Genomic DNA, 15,940 nt, shown 5'->3' on the forward strand with positions numbered 1-15,940 from the left:
GTTTTAAGGCAAAACACACCCTTGGCTTTCAGAACCGTGTGGAATAGCCTTTTTGCTCGAATCAGATCTCCACCCCATGGGATGTTGATGAACTCACGTTTCCGATGACTGGACCGCGCCTTCCTTGTGAGACTTTCTTTAGGAAGTTCCTTCTTTCCCTTCTTCTAGATCCAACATAAGGCCAGACCATGCCGACTCCAATTTCCACGAGTTTAAGATGCACACCTTCAGCCGGGTGACCTCCTGCAAGGCCTGCCAGATGCTGCTCAGGTGAGCTCCGCGCGGCCAGGGTCCAGCCTAAGGGAGCCGGCCTCACTGCTGAGCGTTGCAGGCCCCTGACGTCCCAGCCCAGTGTTCCCAAGGGGGGATATGGGGATATTGTCTTAACATTGCACCCCACAGAGCTCTCCTGGGCCTTGAACCTGGGGTCCCCCAGGCCCCGGGAGGCCCCCTGCCTTGGCTTCGCACACAGCCCTGTGTTCCCCTGTTTTCCTTTCTCGCACTAATGATTGCGTGAAGGCAGAGCTCAGCGCCTGCTCACCCTTCTGTCTCCCACTTCACCTTGCAGAGGAACCTTTTACCAGGGCTATTTATGCTTCAAGTGTGGCGCCAGGGCACACAAAGAATGTCTGGGGAGAGTCGACAACTGCGGCCGAGTTAATTCCGCGGGTAAGTCATGTCTCTTGGGGTGATTCTGCTTCTAACTGGGACACAGAACTTGCTAAATGTAATTCAGGCCCCATTTACACTGGGGATGTGTTTATAGTAGCATCTTTGCTTTGACACTCATTGATGAGCGCAGGTTAGAGCAGGGGTGGGCAAACTTTTTGACTCGAGGGCCACCATGGGTTCTTAAACTGGACCGGAGGGCCGGAACAAAAGCATGGATGGAGTGTTTGTGTGAACTAATATAAATTCAAAGTAAAGGAGCGGAGGGGAGAGCAAGAGAACCGGATAGAACAGCCGGATCCGGCCCGCGGGCCGTAGTTTGCCCACGGCTGGGTTAGAGGATTGTTGAAAGTCATGTGACTTCTCTACACATGTGGCAGGCCGCGGGTTCAATTTCTGGAGGAGTTAGGGAGGTTTCATGTCACCCATTTCACTCACCCACCCCAACCCCCTAATCTCACTCAGGCTGGACCCATACCACCCAAACAGAAACGTGGAGTAACACAAATAAAACAAAAAATTATTCTTCATTTCTATCTTCAGTTCCTGAATTCCTCCCTTATTCTCTTAAATACTCAGCTCAGAAATGCTAATGACGCCAACAGTAAGCATCAACGCAGAAAATTCATGAGTTAACGAATTGAATACATTGTCATTTCCCAGGATGGAACAAAGAGCAATATTCTTTGGATTTTGTGAAAATATTTCCCCCTGGTTTTTAAAAATAACACCCCACGATTGTTTCACGAACCCGTCTCTAGCCGTCGGCAATCGCACATTCAGGAGCCTTTCGCCTCTCCTCCTGGGCTCTCTCTTTCTTCTCTTTCTTTCCTGGCCTCTTTATTCTTTCTCTTTCTTCTCCTTTCTCTTTGTCCCGTTCCCCTGAGTTTCTCTCTCTGTGTTTTATCAATAAGACCTTTCAAAATCAGTGAAACTTTTTGAAGAGAAGAAAGGGATCTTGAACAGTTTGAGCTCAAAAGGCAGCCATGTCAACCTTTGATTTTCCCAAAGGGAAAGGTGGACATTGAATTATTTTGGATAATGTGAAGAAGAGTGAATCTGAGGAAGAGAATAATAGCTCGTTTCCGGGCTGACTTCAGAAACCAGGCAATGTGGGAAACGGTGAACCCTATTAGAGGTCTGAGATCACAGCACACGCTTCACTTGGCTCCTTTAGCGGACATCGGCCAGGGCCCCAGGAGCCGCTCCCCATGCCGGAGACGGCGGCTGCTGGCAGAAAGTCTGCTGTCAGCTGAGCACTTGCACGGTTCCTGCCCCTTGGGCCTCTGTGTGGCGCCAGGCACACAAAGAATGTCTGTGCTGGGTCAGGGCGCTTCTGCAAATCACTTGAGCTCTGTCAAGTGAAGGCGACAAGGTTAGCACCCACTACTATGTCTGAAGGTCAAGAACAGACTACAGCCCTGCTGGCGTGGCTCAGTGGTTGAGCATCGACCTATGAACCAGGAGGTCAGGGTTTGATTCCTGGTCAGGGCATGTGCCTGGGCTTTGGACTTGATTACCAATAGGGGGCGTGCAGGAGGCAGCCGATCAATGATTCTCTCTCATCATTGATGTTTCTATCTCTCTCCCTCTCCTTCCTCTCTGAAATCAATAAAAAATATTAAAAGAACAGTGTACAAAGTTGTAAAATACAGAAGAAATAGTACATAGTGTTATGGCTATTCTTTGTCTGCCTGACACAATTGATCCCTTAAACTTTGTTGTTCATTTTCACAGGCCCCATTTTTTCATGTCTTCGGGGACAGTTCACATGTTATTTGCCCATAGAGGCTGGTGTGGTTTCCTAAGCTCTGCAGCCCTGTTTGCTGAGTCTGGGCGGAAGATAAAGGGGTTCCATGATTGAACTGGTTGGTGTGGTTCTTCGAGCCTACAGGGAATAGTAAGAGAGTAGTTGAGAGTCAAGGGGTCCCATGTTGGCATGGTTCTTCCGTTCTGTGGGGTACAGTGCGGGAGAGTAGTGGAGAGTCAAGCAGAGATTCTTTTTTAATATACTTTTATTGATTTCAGAGAGGAAGAGAGAGGAAGAGAGAATCATTGATTGGCTGCCTCCTGCACACCTTCTATTGGGGATCGAGTCCAAAACCCAGGCACGTGCCCTGACCAGGAATCAAATCCAGGACCTTTCAGTCCGCAGGCCAACTCTCTATCCACTGAGCCAAACTGGCCAGGGCTCAAGCAGAGATTCTTGAAACTCTCTGCTATTTACTAGTTACACGAGTTCGCGGAAGTTACTTAAGCATTCTGAGCTCTCCTGTATTCATCTGTAAGATGGAAGTTGGAGGGGGTTCTTGTGAGGGTCAGGGAAGTAATGTGGATGCTCAGTGCAGAGCCTGGCACAGTGGGGCTCAGTAAGGGAATCCATGGGCTGTGCTGGAAAGTCATTTTCTTTAAAGGACGGGCTTCTTCCGTAATTTCCTTCTTGTTTTGGGATGTGGAGCAAATGTGGATAGAAACATGAGCGAGCACCAAACTTAGAAGGGAGACACAAGAAGGACATTCACGGACTTCTAACATTGTAACTTCCATGTTTGAAAAAAAAAGGTCAGTAGGAAACAGTTGGGATTTCTAGTGGGGTGTTCCTAGCGTCTGTCCCTCTGTCCTTCGCTGAGCAGCTCTGTGGCGGGAGGGGGCTAGCACGTGATGGTGAGAGAGCCACCCAGTGCTGGAGTCCTGTCTGCTTGAAATCTGGCTCCACAGCTAACGTGTGGGGTGACTTAAACCCAGTTACTTCACCTTCCCTTCTCCAATAGGGATAATAATAGCACCCAGCCTTTGAAAGTTATTTAGTCATTTATTTAAGAAATATTTTTATTGATTTTAGAGAGAGAGGAAGGGAGAGGGAGAGAGAAAGAGATAGAAACATCATTCGGCTGCCTCCTGCATGCCCCCTACTGGGGATCCAGCCCGCAACCCCGGCATGTGCCTTGACTGAATTGAACCAGTGACCTCTCGTGCACGGGGCAATAACTGAGCCACACCAGCCAGGACTAAAAGTTTCTTCTTTCTTTCTTTTTAAAAAAGAAATATGTATGAAGTGTCAGGCACCGTTTAAGGACTTTACCACTGTTCCCTCATGTAGTCCTACCAAGGTCCCGTGAAGTTGGTTTCATTGCTTTCCTTGTCTCACAGACAAGAAACCGAGGGAGAGACATAAGCAGCGTGTCTAAGTTGTTTAATAACAGAACGCAGATTCAGCTCCCGGAGGGCCAGGTCCTGCATTTGTCCTGCGCTCCGGGCTGTGCTGCGAGGCTGCGGTGACACCTGCCACGTGTGTGACGGCACAGCGCCAACCCCAGCGAACGACCCTAGCAGAAGCAGGTGCTTTATCTTCTCTCGGAAAGGGAGATGTCCTCACAGGTCTTTTTAAAGCAATAACACCTTGGAATGGGGTAAGTTAGTAGCTACCAGCTGTGTGGAGGTTTAAATGTGTGGAAGTGTGAGAAATGCAGGCATCCCTGAGGGTCATGCTTGCTCTCTCTCAGGGGCTGTCTCAGAGCTGGCTGATGTAATACCTTCAGTCCTCGGCCCCTCGTGGTGAGACGAGGAAACTGAGTCATGCACCCAGGAAAACAAGGTACCTTAGGATCAGACTGTCGGTGCCCCGCAGGTTATAGATGGTACTTATGCCGCAGGGCAGCGTCCTCCCCTCAGCCGGGTTGTGGGGTTTATCAAGAAGCAGGGAAGAGGGGTTCACACCTCTTTGTGAATCCATGTTTAGAATCCTTGCTTGGCAATTCCTGTTCCCTCTCCTTGAAACACACTTTCTTTTCTCCCTCCGCTTCCAAGATCTGGCTCTTCCGTTCCTTCCTCTTCTCCAGGCTCTTTGCCAATCACTTAACCTTCCTCCACTGCCCGGTGCTGGTCTGATGTAAATCTTTCTCTCGTTAGTTTTTGTGTGGGTTTTACATATTTGCCAAAGTTAGGCAGTGTTGTGGCAACTAAACGCCCCCAGTCCCAATGGCTTTCACACGTCCCCGTTTATTTCTCACACACAGTGCTGCGGCCCTGACCCTCCGGGATAGCTCCCTTCTAGCTCATGGCTCGGGATCCACACCAGTTCCATCTGTGGCTCTGCCTCTTCCACACTCGGCCTCCAGGGTTGCTGCTCTTAAGCCCCAGGGACTGGAAGTGAGCAGTGCCGTTCAGTTTGATCACAGTCCATTGGGTAAAACTGGTCATGTGATCTCAACTGAATGACAAGGGCAGCTGGGCATTGTGGGGGAACTCATGACCAGTGTGTGGTGAGCCCTACCCTCTGACGCTTTGAATTTCCTCTGGTAGATTACATGCTCCTTCACTAAGGGAGTGTTCCTCATTTGTATCTCCCACTTAGTACCAGGTCCAAAGACAGGATGCGTAAGACCAAGTAGTTGATCCTTTCCCCCCAATAGAAATGTTTCCGCCCCACCGCAATCCTTAATATGTTGGATGTGGCTGAATACCAACCTTCAAGCGTTTGAAGTAGCTGAGTCACCTCTTTTTGTGGATGTTAAGCCTTCTCGGGGTGCTGTCTTCCCAGGGCTCAGAAACCCTTCATACTTCATGCTCCGTATCCCTTAAATTTACCTAGTCTTCATTCATCCTTGAAATAATAATTACTTGGCAAAAAATGCCGCGCATTTCTGAGTGAAGGGATTAATGCATTCTCATGAATATTCCTCTCCGACAGATTATGAACTCAAGTACACGTGAAGTATGGGGAAGGTGTTTTGATAAATGTTGGCTATTTATAAGACCAACTGTGCAGCTTGGAAACGGATCGGAAGGTTGGGGGTTAGTTTGTGTCTTCACATCTGGAAACTTGCACGGGTGTAACGAGCAGGCAGTCCCACCCGACCCTCTTTGTTACTGAACTTGAGCGGACGCCTCCCGCTCGCCATGGCAACCTCAGCGATCAACACGCAGGGATTTGGAGGTGTGCTGCCAGCACTTCCCGCTCAGTAATGACTAGGTGTGGACTCCCTTAGACGCGCGTCTCCGAACAAGCCCCTGCCAAGCTGACGTCATTGCCGAGGGGCGTCTCTCCCACAGTGTTCCCCCGGGAAGCCTGAGCCGGGACTGCGACCTCTGGGGACGTTTGTGCTTTTCCCCTCCCGTAGCATCTGGTCAAACACCCTTCGGTCTCCGTCTCGCCCTGACATGGCTCCGTACAGCTTGCTTGGCACTGCTCCCTCTAAACAAAGAAGGGGATGATGCCGGTGTAAGGCACCTTCCCGGGGAGCGGGACGCAGTCCTCAGCTGCTCTGTATTCCACTGAAGTGCTCCCCACTTGCTTCTCTGTTTAAAAACGGCTCCGGCTGCAGCCACTCCTAACGGGAGAGGGTGGCCCTCGCGGTCTAATGGCTTAACCCTGCCAGGTTGCTACCTAGAGCCTGCCTCCCACCCCCCAAATGGGCATCCGAAGTGGCTCCCTTATACAGAGGACTGCAGTATTTTCACATGCCCTAAGCCATGTGAACAGAATTTCATGTCAGCCTTCCACCATTAGGTATGTGAACTTTTCAATGAACCAAGGCTTGGTCATCGATTATATAACCCAAAACTGGCTTTGGTCCTACTTCCTATTACTTAAATCCTGTCACGTCAGTCAGTCCTCTTTTTTAACCCGTCAAGACAACTTTAGACTCAAGCCTTGCTGTGATTCCTTCCATTTGCCCGTTTGGGTCAGTTGCATGATACAGTGATAATTATTTTATTTATTTATTTATTTTTAAAAATATATTTTATTGATATTTTACAGAGAGGAAGGGAGAAGGATAGAGAGTTAGAAACATCGATGAGAGAGAAACATCGATCAGCTGCCTCCTGCACACCTCCCACTGGGGATGTGCCCGCAACCAAGGTACATGCCCTTGACTGGAATCGAACCTGGGACCTTTCAGTCCGCAGGCTGACGCTCTATCCACTGAGCCAAACCGGTTTCGGCAACAGTGATAATTACTAAAGTGAACTGGGGTCTGTTCCATGGTTGGATTCCTCTCAGAGGCCGGAAAAGACTTGAACTCAAAGCCTCTTCCCAAATATTGCTTATAGTTTTTTGTTTTCCAAGATTTTGCTGTAGATCTGAGTGGTGAGCATAGTAGCCACACAACTTCCTCCCAGACTGGTTCAGTCCCCACTGTCTTCTCACGTTACTGCTTCACAGAAATGGCCTGTTTAGCTATGATGACAAGGCACCGTCAAAAGCTCCACTAGTAATGACTTGTCTGTGTCCCCTTTTGAGACCGGTGATTGTACTGGGTGTTGAGTTGCTTGGTTTGAAGAAATAGAACTTCAGATAAGAGACCAAGCAGGTTGCATCGTAATACATGCACCGGGAGCCACGTGTATGGGACGGACACATATAGCAGGGCCGGATTTTTGTTTAAGCAAATGAATCATGGGACATGAGTATACAGCCTCGGTGGAAACCATTTCTCTCACACACCTGCCCATGGCGCCCCGGGCTGGCTGCAGGCTGGAGCCCTGCATGCCCCGCCCTCAGCCGCACCTCGGCTCTGAGCCGCACGAGCTAGTTGGGACCTGATGAAAGAACGAGAGGTCTGAACCCCTCGCGGGCCCGTGAGTCACCACCTAGAAGGGTGCTTGAAAGGGCAAGAACATTTTACAGTTTGATCCATAGGAGCCCCAGAAGTAGGCTGCAGGGGAAAGACATGTTGAGGATTAAAGACTTTTGGACAAAGTTGAAGAATTGACTTACTATCCTAGGGCAGTTCCCAGGAGAGAGACAGGGGGCTGTGTCTTCAGATCTCATCCAGCAGCCGTCCCAGCAGGTCAGAAGCAGATTCGGTGATGATCAGCCCTCGGGGTGTTAGGCCTGATGTGGGACCGTGACGCAGAGTTGTGTAGGGGTCTCAGCGCCCGTGTTGCCGTTTGGGTGCATAGCGAGAGGTGAAGGACGGCATGGCAGGCTGGAGATCCGAGCCGCGTCTCCCTAGCCCTTCACCCCAGGAGGTTCTTCCCTGGCTTCCCGGCCAGCGGGAACTCTGAGCTGGAAAACAGCCTTGCCGTTGGGTCTCCCCCCTCTCCTCCCTGTTGTTTTAGTCGAGGTTAACACGCTGTTGCATCGATACGGTGGTCAGCATTTAGCTTCTGTCTGTGAATGAGTCAGTCCACTCAGTAATTAGAAGTGTGTCAGTAAAGGGTCCTAGCTGAGAATGTCTGAACTCAGAACAGATTCTAAGCGTCCTTCCCAGCCTGTTGGCTTTGGCCCTGCTCTCAGAAAATGTCCGGAATCCTCCCACGAAATACGATGAGTAAAAGGCCTGACTTCCAGGAGCCATTGTGTACGTGATCCGCGCAGCCTGCGCAGGTCAGAGTGTGAGCGGCCTTCCGCCAATGCCAGGGAGGGAATGCGCCTCTTTCTTGGGGGGCAGAGTGCAGGGGAGGGTGGGGGCTGTGAGGACGGAGTGGCGGCGAGGTCCAGGGTCAGCCCCCCGTGCAGGACCCTGGCCTTGGCCTTGCACCCCGCCCAGAGCCCCTTTTCCATTTTCCTCTGTGGGTTACACGGGGCGGCCTGTGGAGACCAGTGAGGATGATAAGGAAAGCGGATCCTGGAAGTGGGGGCAGCAGGAAGCAGGAGGAGTGAAGGAGGAGCGGTGAGTGGGTGGTTCCCTCAGTCCAGTCTGTTCCCACTTGTGGCTGCCTGGACCTCACGCCCTTTTTCTTCATTTTTAATTTTTATTTTTTTTATTTCAACGAGAGGAAGGAATAGAAGGATAGAAACATCCATGATGAGAATCATGGATCAGCTGCCTCCAGCACACCCACACTGGGTATCGAGCCCTCCACCTGGGCATGTGCCCTGATTGGCAATCAAACCGTGACCTCCTGGTTTATAGGTGAAGGCTCAACCACTGAGCCACGCCGGCCGGGCCTCACACCCTCTTGACTTCTGTGAGAGGCTCACTCATGCAGGCGACTGGCCAGCGGGCACGCGAACCCTCTCAGGATGCAGAGAGCTTCAATGAGGGTCTTTATTTTCCCTGCACCCGTTTTCAGGGTAAAGAGGTGCACACACAGCAACCTGCCACCTGGGAGACCACGGTCTCCTCTTCCCGAGGGGCTCTCAGATGCCCGCCTGGGCGTGGAGGGTTTACGGAATACAATTAAAGCACATTGTAAAGGACCTCCTTCCCCACGACGTAAGAACCCCTCTGAGCAGAGCCAGGAACAAAAGGCTCCTCTGGAATTGACACGAAGGGGCACGCGTCGGCGGGAACAGGACCCGGGGGGGTCTGGGTTTTCCGATGGCAGAGGTCTGGCAGGATCTAGCTCTGCTCAGTCTCCGGGGAAGGCGGACTTGGACTGGACTCCCCTCCTGTTGGCTCGCTCTGCCTCACTGGTTGGAGGAGAAAGGAGCTCAGAGCTGTTTGGGCAGATGGATCTTTTTGGTCAAACCAGTGAGACAGGTATTACGACTGCTGTTAGGACCCGAGTTCACCTCGCCCGGGTCCTAAGTCTGGGCCCAGTACCCAGCCAGATGGTGCGCGTACAGACCCTCTCCCCAGCCAGCCTCGCCCAGCCTTCCCTCTGCAGCCGGCCTCTTTCTAGAGGGAGGACAAGGAGTGGAGTCGCTTCTGTCCAGGAACCCTGGGCAGAGGCCGCCTCCCACCTGACAGTTGCCTGTGAAGCCGGGGTGATGGGGGTGGAAAGCGGATCAAGGAATGCAGATGCAGCTTTTCTCAGGAAGGTGACTTTGTGCCCATGGGTTTTCCTTTCCATGAATCAGGAGCAGTCCTTCAAATGAAAGCAGAGCGAGAGCAAACCTCCTGTTCCTGCCCCAGGCGGTCATTCTGTGTGCACAACCTGTGGCCGCCAGGCGGGCTCTGAGGGACGGCGCGCCCTTGAACTCTGCTCGGTGGGGCTCCCTGGCCCACAGAGCTCGCATTTGGGCTTCCCCCCTTTCTCCTGACTTGCCCCCTCGGTTTCTTTTTCTCTTCCCAGTCCTTCTTTAGAGGATCGTGTCAGGTGGGAAAAGTACAGGCACAGGCGAGAACGGCGAGGTGTTTTCCTTCAGAGCAGAGGAGTTGGGACCTGCCCAGGCGCCCCTGGGTGTGGGGAAAGGAGCAAAAATAGCCCCCACGGGCCTCCCTGTGCAGCCGGAGCCTCTAATTACAGGGCAGCCCTTTGCTTTCCTGCCGCGTCGCTCACCTGAAGCTCCCGGGCCCTGCATACCTGCTGGTTGTTTTCAAGAACTAAAATGGAATGGACGTCATGGTTTTATATATAGACAGGCCCACTGTGGAGGAGAGGAAAAGCCGATTGGAAGCCAGCCCTCTGTTTTTATTTCCATCTTTAAATCGAAATGGATTCCCCACCCCCCCCCGAAATTAAAAATAAGTGTTGTAGCCACTTAATGCAAAAAGAATGACACGCAGTATTGTCCTGTGTTCGATCTGCGATGCTTGCAAATAGTATAGGGCCTTTGTAACCTGGTGTGTGGAGGTTCTTAAAACCAGGTGTGTTGAAAGTTTCCACCCAGCTTTCTCTTTGCACATAAATTTAGTGCAAGCCACCGTTTCAAGGAGCTTTATGGGGTTGGACTGACATTGCTCCATAAGCAATTGAAAAAGTTAAGCATAACCGAGAAGTCATTCAGCACCATGAGTCACTCTCCCGACAGCCAATAGGGCCAGGGAACCGGAGTTGCAAAACAATCCCCAGCCCAGCCTGAGGGACCCTGGAAAGTTATTGCAGGTACCAGGCAGGGCGGCAGAGAGGAGCGCCTGACCGGCCGCACACAGCCAGCGGAGGCTGCTAACCAGACGGAAAACTTTGCACTGACAATGCCAATCTTTACATTTCTTTCAGAGCCGGGGACGCTCAAAGCACCGGAGGTAAGAGGAACATTTCAGCCTTTTCAGATCACGTCTGCATGTGGGGTCGTGTGCTAACCGGCATGAGCTTTTGGCCTGTTAACTGTGCCTCTGAAAGTTGAAAACAGACGGGGGAGCAAGCCAGAGCGCATGAGTGAAACGCACGGTTTAGTCAGAGGTGTTTTCACAGTCACCTGCGGGAGGTCTCGCTGGAGGGAAAATGTGGTTAGTTAGCCTAAGCCTGGTGTGAACTGGAACTTGCAGCATCTTATTGGTTCGGGTGGGTTTCAGATGCATTGCTGTGGCACTGATGAGGGGGTGCGTTCCCCCGCCACAGAATCACAAACCCGGAGGTTTAGGACGCGCGGTGCCCCCGGAGGCATTGCCTTGGAAGGAGGAGCTTGGCCCTGTCTGTAAGAAGGAAGGGTGGCCTCCTCCCAGGAGGCTGGGGCCTGTCGCCGTCACGCAGCGGCTGCTGCCAGGTGATCACTAGCACTGAGGTTCCAGCATTGGCCACCTAGGGAGGTGCTTGCACATTGGAACACAGACGTGATTCGTATGGATCCAGTCAGAGCTGGTACCCGTTTCCTTTTGGTTTAACACAATCTCACATTGAATGGCTTAGAACTATGTGATCCCTGCCACCCCTTGGAATAAAGCTATTAAAAAAAGAAGAAAGAATGAAAAACATGGCCAGTTCCAACCATTGCCTTGGCCTTCAACCCAAAGTAACACATTTCTTACCCGCCCTCCCCCAAATAATGTCATAGCAAAGAAAATTAAAATAGAAACTATGTGTGATGGTATGTGAACCTGAAGTACATTATGGGAGAATTTCAGAATAAAAGAATGACAAAAACATGCCATGCCAAATTATTTTAACACAGTTGCATCTCATTAAGAGTGGTGTCATATTAGTATGCATTTAATAGGCTGGTGTTCATATAGTTGGTAAAAATAATGAAAAGCGCTGTAAGATGTCAATAAGAGGTAAGTTATTTTCTGCTTTTCTTTTGCAAAAGCACGTACGTTTTTTTCATCCAGGATAACAAGAGTGTGACGTGGACATTCAGGTGTGCCCCTTCAGTGTGTGAGCTGACGGTATTTTAGACTCTGGATCGAGGGGATGTGTAACAAGATAATACTGATTTTGACGTAGGCCACACAGGGTGCTCTAGGGTAAAATGAGTTACTGAGGAATTTCCTTTAGTGTTTAGCCGCCAGGTGAGATTGTCATCAGGACTGTTAGGATTGTTCCAAAGGCGCCATGAAGACCTTGGAGAGCTGCCCCCTTCTCTCCCTCGCAGGCTGGTGTCAAGGCTATCGGTACAGGTTTTGAAACCTTGCATACCCTGGACTTCATCTCAGGGCTACTTTACCTCGATCCTGTTGGATACAGACATTACTTTTCTTTCTCTGGGAAGATTATTCCACTTGATTTGATTCAAGTTATGCCAAGAAAGAAAGTGTGCAGATGAGAAGTGGTTCATAATTTTCACAGGGTGCTAAACAGCTCTCTCTGGGCATTTTGTGTGTGTGTGTGTTCTTAAAAGTTACACGTGAGCCTATCATGAAAGGAATTCATTTTCATGTTGAGTTTTTCAAAATGTAGCATCAGTGTTTCAGCGACTTGCTTATTAACTTTTGAATATAATAAGTGCAATTTTTATTTCCTGTGTGAATCTGCTAGTCATCTCTACTTTGGATGGGTAATTACAGCAAGCTCCTATACTGGCCGGTTTCTCCGGCAACTTGAGCTCGATTTAAGGGAGAATCGGATGTTAGGAAGTGTCTTTCACTCCTTCCTCCCCCCCAAGACTGATGCTGCTATGATGTTCGGGAGTCTTCCCTGAACTGAACGATGAAGGCCTCTGTAAGCTCTGGAATGCTTGTGGCTTCCCCTCTCATGAAGTTCTTTCTCTCCGTGTGCCTGCTTGTAGTCCTTGGTGGTTTCCCTTTCCAGAACCACGATTACACTTTTTACTGTTCATGTCCTACCTCATTGTCAAGGTGGGCCAGTGTTCAGTAGCCACAGGCCCCACGGGTCTCCTTAGCCTCCCCTGGGACGTGCACCTCACGTCCCGTTCTAGCATGGGCCGTCAGAGGCCACCTCCGGCTCCAGGAAGCCAGGTCATCGTTGCATCCCTACTCCATACACACCTGTTTCAAATCTGTTCCTTCACGCAGGGCTTTCTGTCTTCAAAACAGAGGGAGGAACCAAAGCCAGCTCCTTATAGCAAATGAACCCGTGCTTGTTTTGTTGGTAAAATCAACAGAATTAGGTGTGTCCCAAAAGAGGCAAGAAGAGAGAGTCTTAGAGGATCAAGATATTTCTTTTAGAGAGAGACAAGGTAAAAGGTGTAATGCATCAAGGAATAAAAGTAGGTTCTTCGATTGTTGTCCCCGCCCCAGGTAGATGAAAGGGGATGGAGAAGGCTCTGAAGGCGGACCCTCCTGATCTCCTGGGGCTGTACCTGAGCTCCAGGGATGCCCATTACATGAGTCCACCGGGCCCTGCTGGGGACAAGGTCAACTCCAGCGCGGTGCCAGGCTTTTGAGAGTTTAGGCAGGGGAGTGGAGTGTGTTTAAATATGCTCTGCTAAATATTTCCCAACAAAATACTTCTTTAGGTGCTTTTAAAGTATAATAAATCTCAGCCTCTCTAATTGCACTTGTTCTGAGCTGAAATTCCCTCTTTTTTTTTTTTCTTTTAAATTCACCAGATCATGGTTTGTTCCATTTCCCGCTCTTGCTGTAGAGAAGTTTCTGTTCTCAAGGTCACTGGTTTTCAGTGATTTTCTGGAGGAAGAACCTAAAACATAAGCAATAGGGCAATAATTTTAGTAGAAGAATTCGTCCTTTATATTAATTTAAACATTCCAAACACCATTAAGTTAATAAGGACAACAATAATAATAAGCTTTCACTTAATAATCCTTGCTATGTGTCAGGAACTGTTCCAAGCACTTAACATAAATTAACTCACTTAATTTTCACCACACATGCTATGAAGTCGGCACTATTATTACCCCCGATGGGGATATAATCCCCATTGGAAATTGGGGATCCAGACAGGCACAAAGACAGTAACTAATTCACGATCTAACAGGTGCCTGGTGGTCTGAATTTGAACTTGGGCAGTCTGATTCTACAATTCATACTCTTAAAAATTTCCCCGTGTTCCAAATTTTGATCCTAATTTCTAAGGTAATGTGGAGTTACTCTGGAAATCAAGTTTTCTTTTTCACATTCTAAGTTGATAGTTTCCTGGTTTAGGGATTCTAGGAGTAAGGCCCAAAGGCTGAATTCCTTTTTTGCCTTCCAAGCCCTTTGAGAGTAGATGGTGTAAGAGCAGTAGAAAGACAGCTCCTGTTCTACATGAAGAAGGAGGAGGGCTATGCAGGAAGCCACTAACAACGAAATATCCATCATTATACAGAAAATATTGTCAGTTGAGCTCATTTACAGAGAGAGCTCCAAAACGTTTACATAAAACTTCAGATAGAGAAGTGTCTTTCTTTGAAAGCAGCTTTCTTCCACGTGATTGCGTATGAATCTGTGACTCACCGAGCTTCTCCTTTGTGCCTGGTTGACCAGATGGCCAGGACTACACTGACTTCTCACTCCCAGCGGCTCTCTCCCTGACTCGTCTGTCCAGTACAGATAGCCATCTCGTTGGCCCGAGCTTCAGTGCCGATTGTCACGATCCCATGGGCCTTTTCACAAATCCATTTTGAAAAAGTTATACGTAAAAGATTCCTCCAATTGGCTTTCACCTGAGAACCCCGAACGTCTGCTTACCATGGCGTGGAGCCCCCTGGTGTCTGTGGGAGCCCATTTCCCCCATTTAACTCGTGAAAGGAAACAGCAGGAGGAACGCAAGGAGAAACCCATGGCGAGTGTGTGCTGAGCAAAGCTGGGTGCACCCCGAATGGAGCGCGGTCCCCAACACGTGGGAAGAACTGCGGCTGTGAAAATCGGAAGGACGTGGCCGTTATAGGCTCAGCCTTCCACCCAGATGTGTGATACGAAGCGAAATTGAGTCCTTTTTAATCCGAGGGGTTACCATAGTTATTAGGTAGGAACAAATCAATATGGAATCGAATTTGTTCCTGTGCATTTTCAAAGCTTTAAAACCTTTTGTTTTGCATCTCATCTGTAATTTTTGCAATGCACAGTTTTTCTTAGGGATTCCTTTTCTCTAATCAGAATGGGCTTTTATGGTTCACAGGCTGCATGCCTGTTGGTTTCTTGAAGAATTAAGATACAACTGACCCACAGTTAAAATACCATCCTCATTTAAGTGTTTGCTAAGGTTGGAGCTTGAGGGTCTTTGGAGCTGCGTCTTCTCCAGGCGCAGGTCTGTCTGGCCTCCGAAATCATCGAGTTCGCGTCTTGGAGATCACGTTTTTGCTGGGAGCACGTTCCTGCCGCGCTGGGCTGCCTGGGCTCCGCTCTCACCGCTCCTGCAGTCGTTCTGACTTCAGAAAAACGGGTTCTAACACCCAGCGGTGGCAGATGGAGGCCTCCTCTCGCCCACGGGGTTATAGCTACTAACAGCCAGTGGAGTGGTGTTCAGGTGCAGGACTCATTGGAGAAACACAAAGGTTAATCTGTAAAAACCAGCTTTCGAACCAAATGTTTGGATCCAATTTAGTCAAACCTTTTCCTTGTAAAAAGTATACCATTCATTGGCTTTCCAAAGTGTCACCAAGTAATATACTTTAAAAACCAATTCATTCAGTTAAATTTTTTTAATTAAAAATTTTAAACATACTTTTGAGACATGAGGATAACAAACCTGTAGATATCCATCATTGAAATGCAACATGACACTTTTATTTATTTTTAACCATTTATATTTTTAAGGTTTTACGTTTTATTCGATCCTTCACAGAGGAGTGCGCTTCACTAATACAAACTCCTTGTTTTGTCTTTCTGCACAGAAACGGACCAACGGGCTGCGGAGAACCTCCCGGCAGGTGGACGCAGGTGTGTTTGGTTGCATGTGTCTGATTGTGACTTAGCGAGTGACTAGCAACGCCTATGGGGGTTGCGGTAGAAAGTCAGGCGGCGTGTTGGCCTTTGGTCCCCGCAGTTTGGTATGTAATGTGTGACCAGGAGTCAGCATCTCATGTGTCAGTCATTCACCCGATGGTGCCACCTCGGACAGGGTCACATGGTGAGTAACCTTCAGGAGCACACTTCCCCCGATCAGCACCCGAGCCAGTTATTCGCTTTACTGAACAGCCTCTGGGGGCCTGGTTAATGCCAGTGTATCCAGCACACTCCCCCTGTTCCCAACCAGCAAACGGGGGCTTAAAATTAGCGTTTTCAACGGGGAGGGAGGGCTCATAAACTGGAGAGCTTCGGTCCCCTCCCCATTTGGAACCATGCTTTTCTCCATCCTGCATGTAAACTCTTTTATAAAT

At 49.4% G+C, this 15,940-nt stretch overlaps 1 protein-coding gene across 3 annotated transcripts in view; it reads left to right on the forward strand.

Annotated features, from left to right (window-relative positions):
* VAV3 (vav guanine nucleotide exchange factor 3) overlaps window positions 1-15,940 on the forward strand; it is a 178,032-nt gene that overhangs the window by 91,289 nt on the left and 70,803 nt on the right. For all 3 annotated transcript variants that reach the window (XM_080648159.1, XM_080648160.1, XM_080648161.1), the window contains exons 16-19: window positions 169-270; window positions 569-669; window positions 10,504-10,529; window positions 15,455-15,500. In XM_080648159.1, the coding sequence (XP_080504285.1) occupies window positions 169-270; window positions 569-669; window positions 10,504-10,529; window positions 15,455-15,500 (275 nt within the window). The remainder of the gene's footprint in view (window positions 1-168; window positions 271-568; window positions 670-10,503; window positions 10,530-15,454; window positions 15,501-15,940) is intronic.

The sequence above is a fragment of the Plecotus auritus genome (genome assembly GCF_963455305.1).
Source record: "Plecotus auritus genome assembly, chromosome: 12".
NCBI lineage: Eukaryota > Metazoa > Chordata > Mammalia > Chiroptera > Vespertilionidae > Plecotus > Plecotus auritus.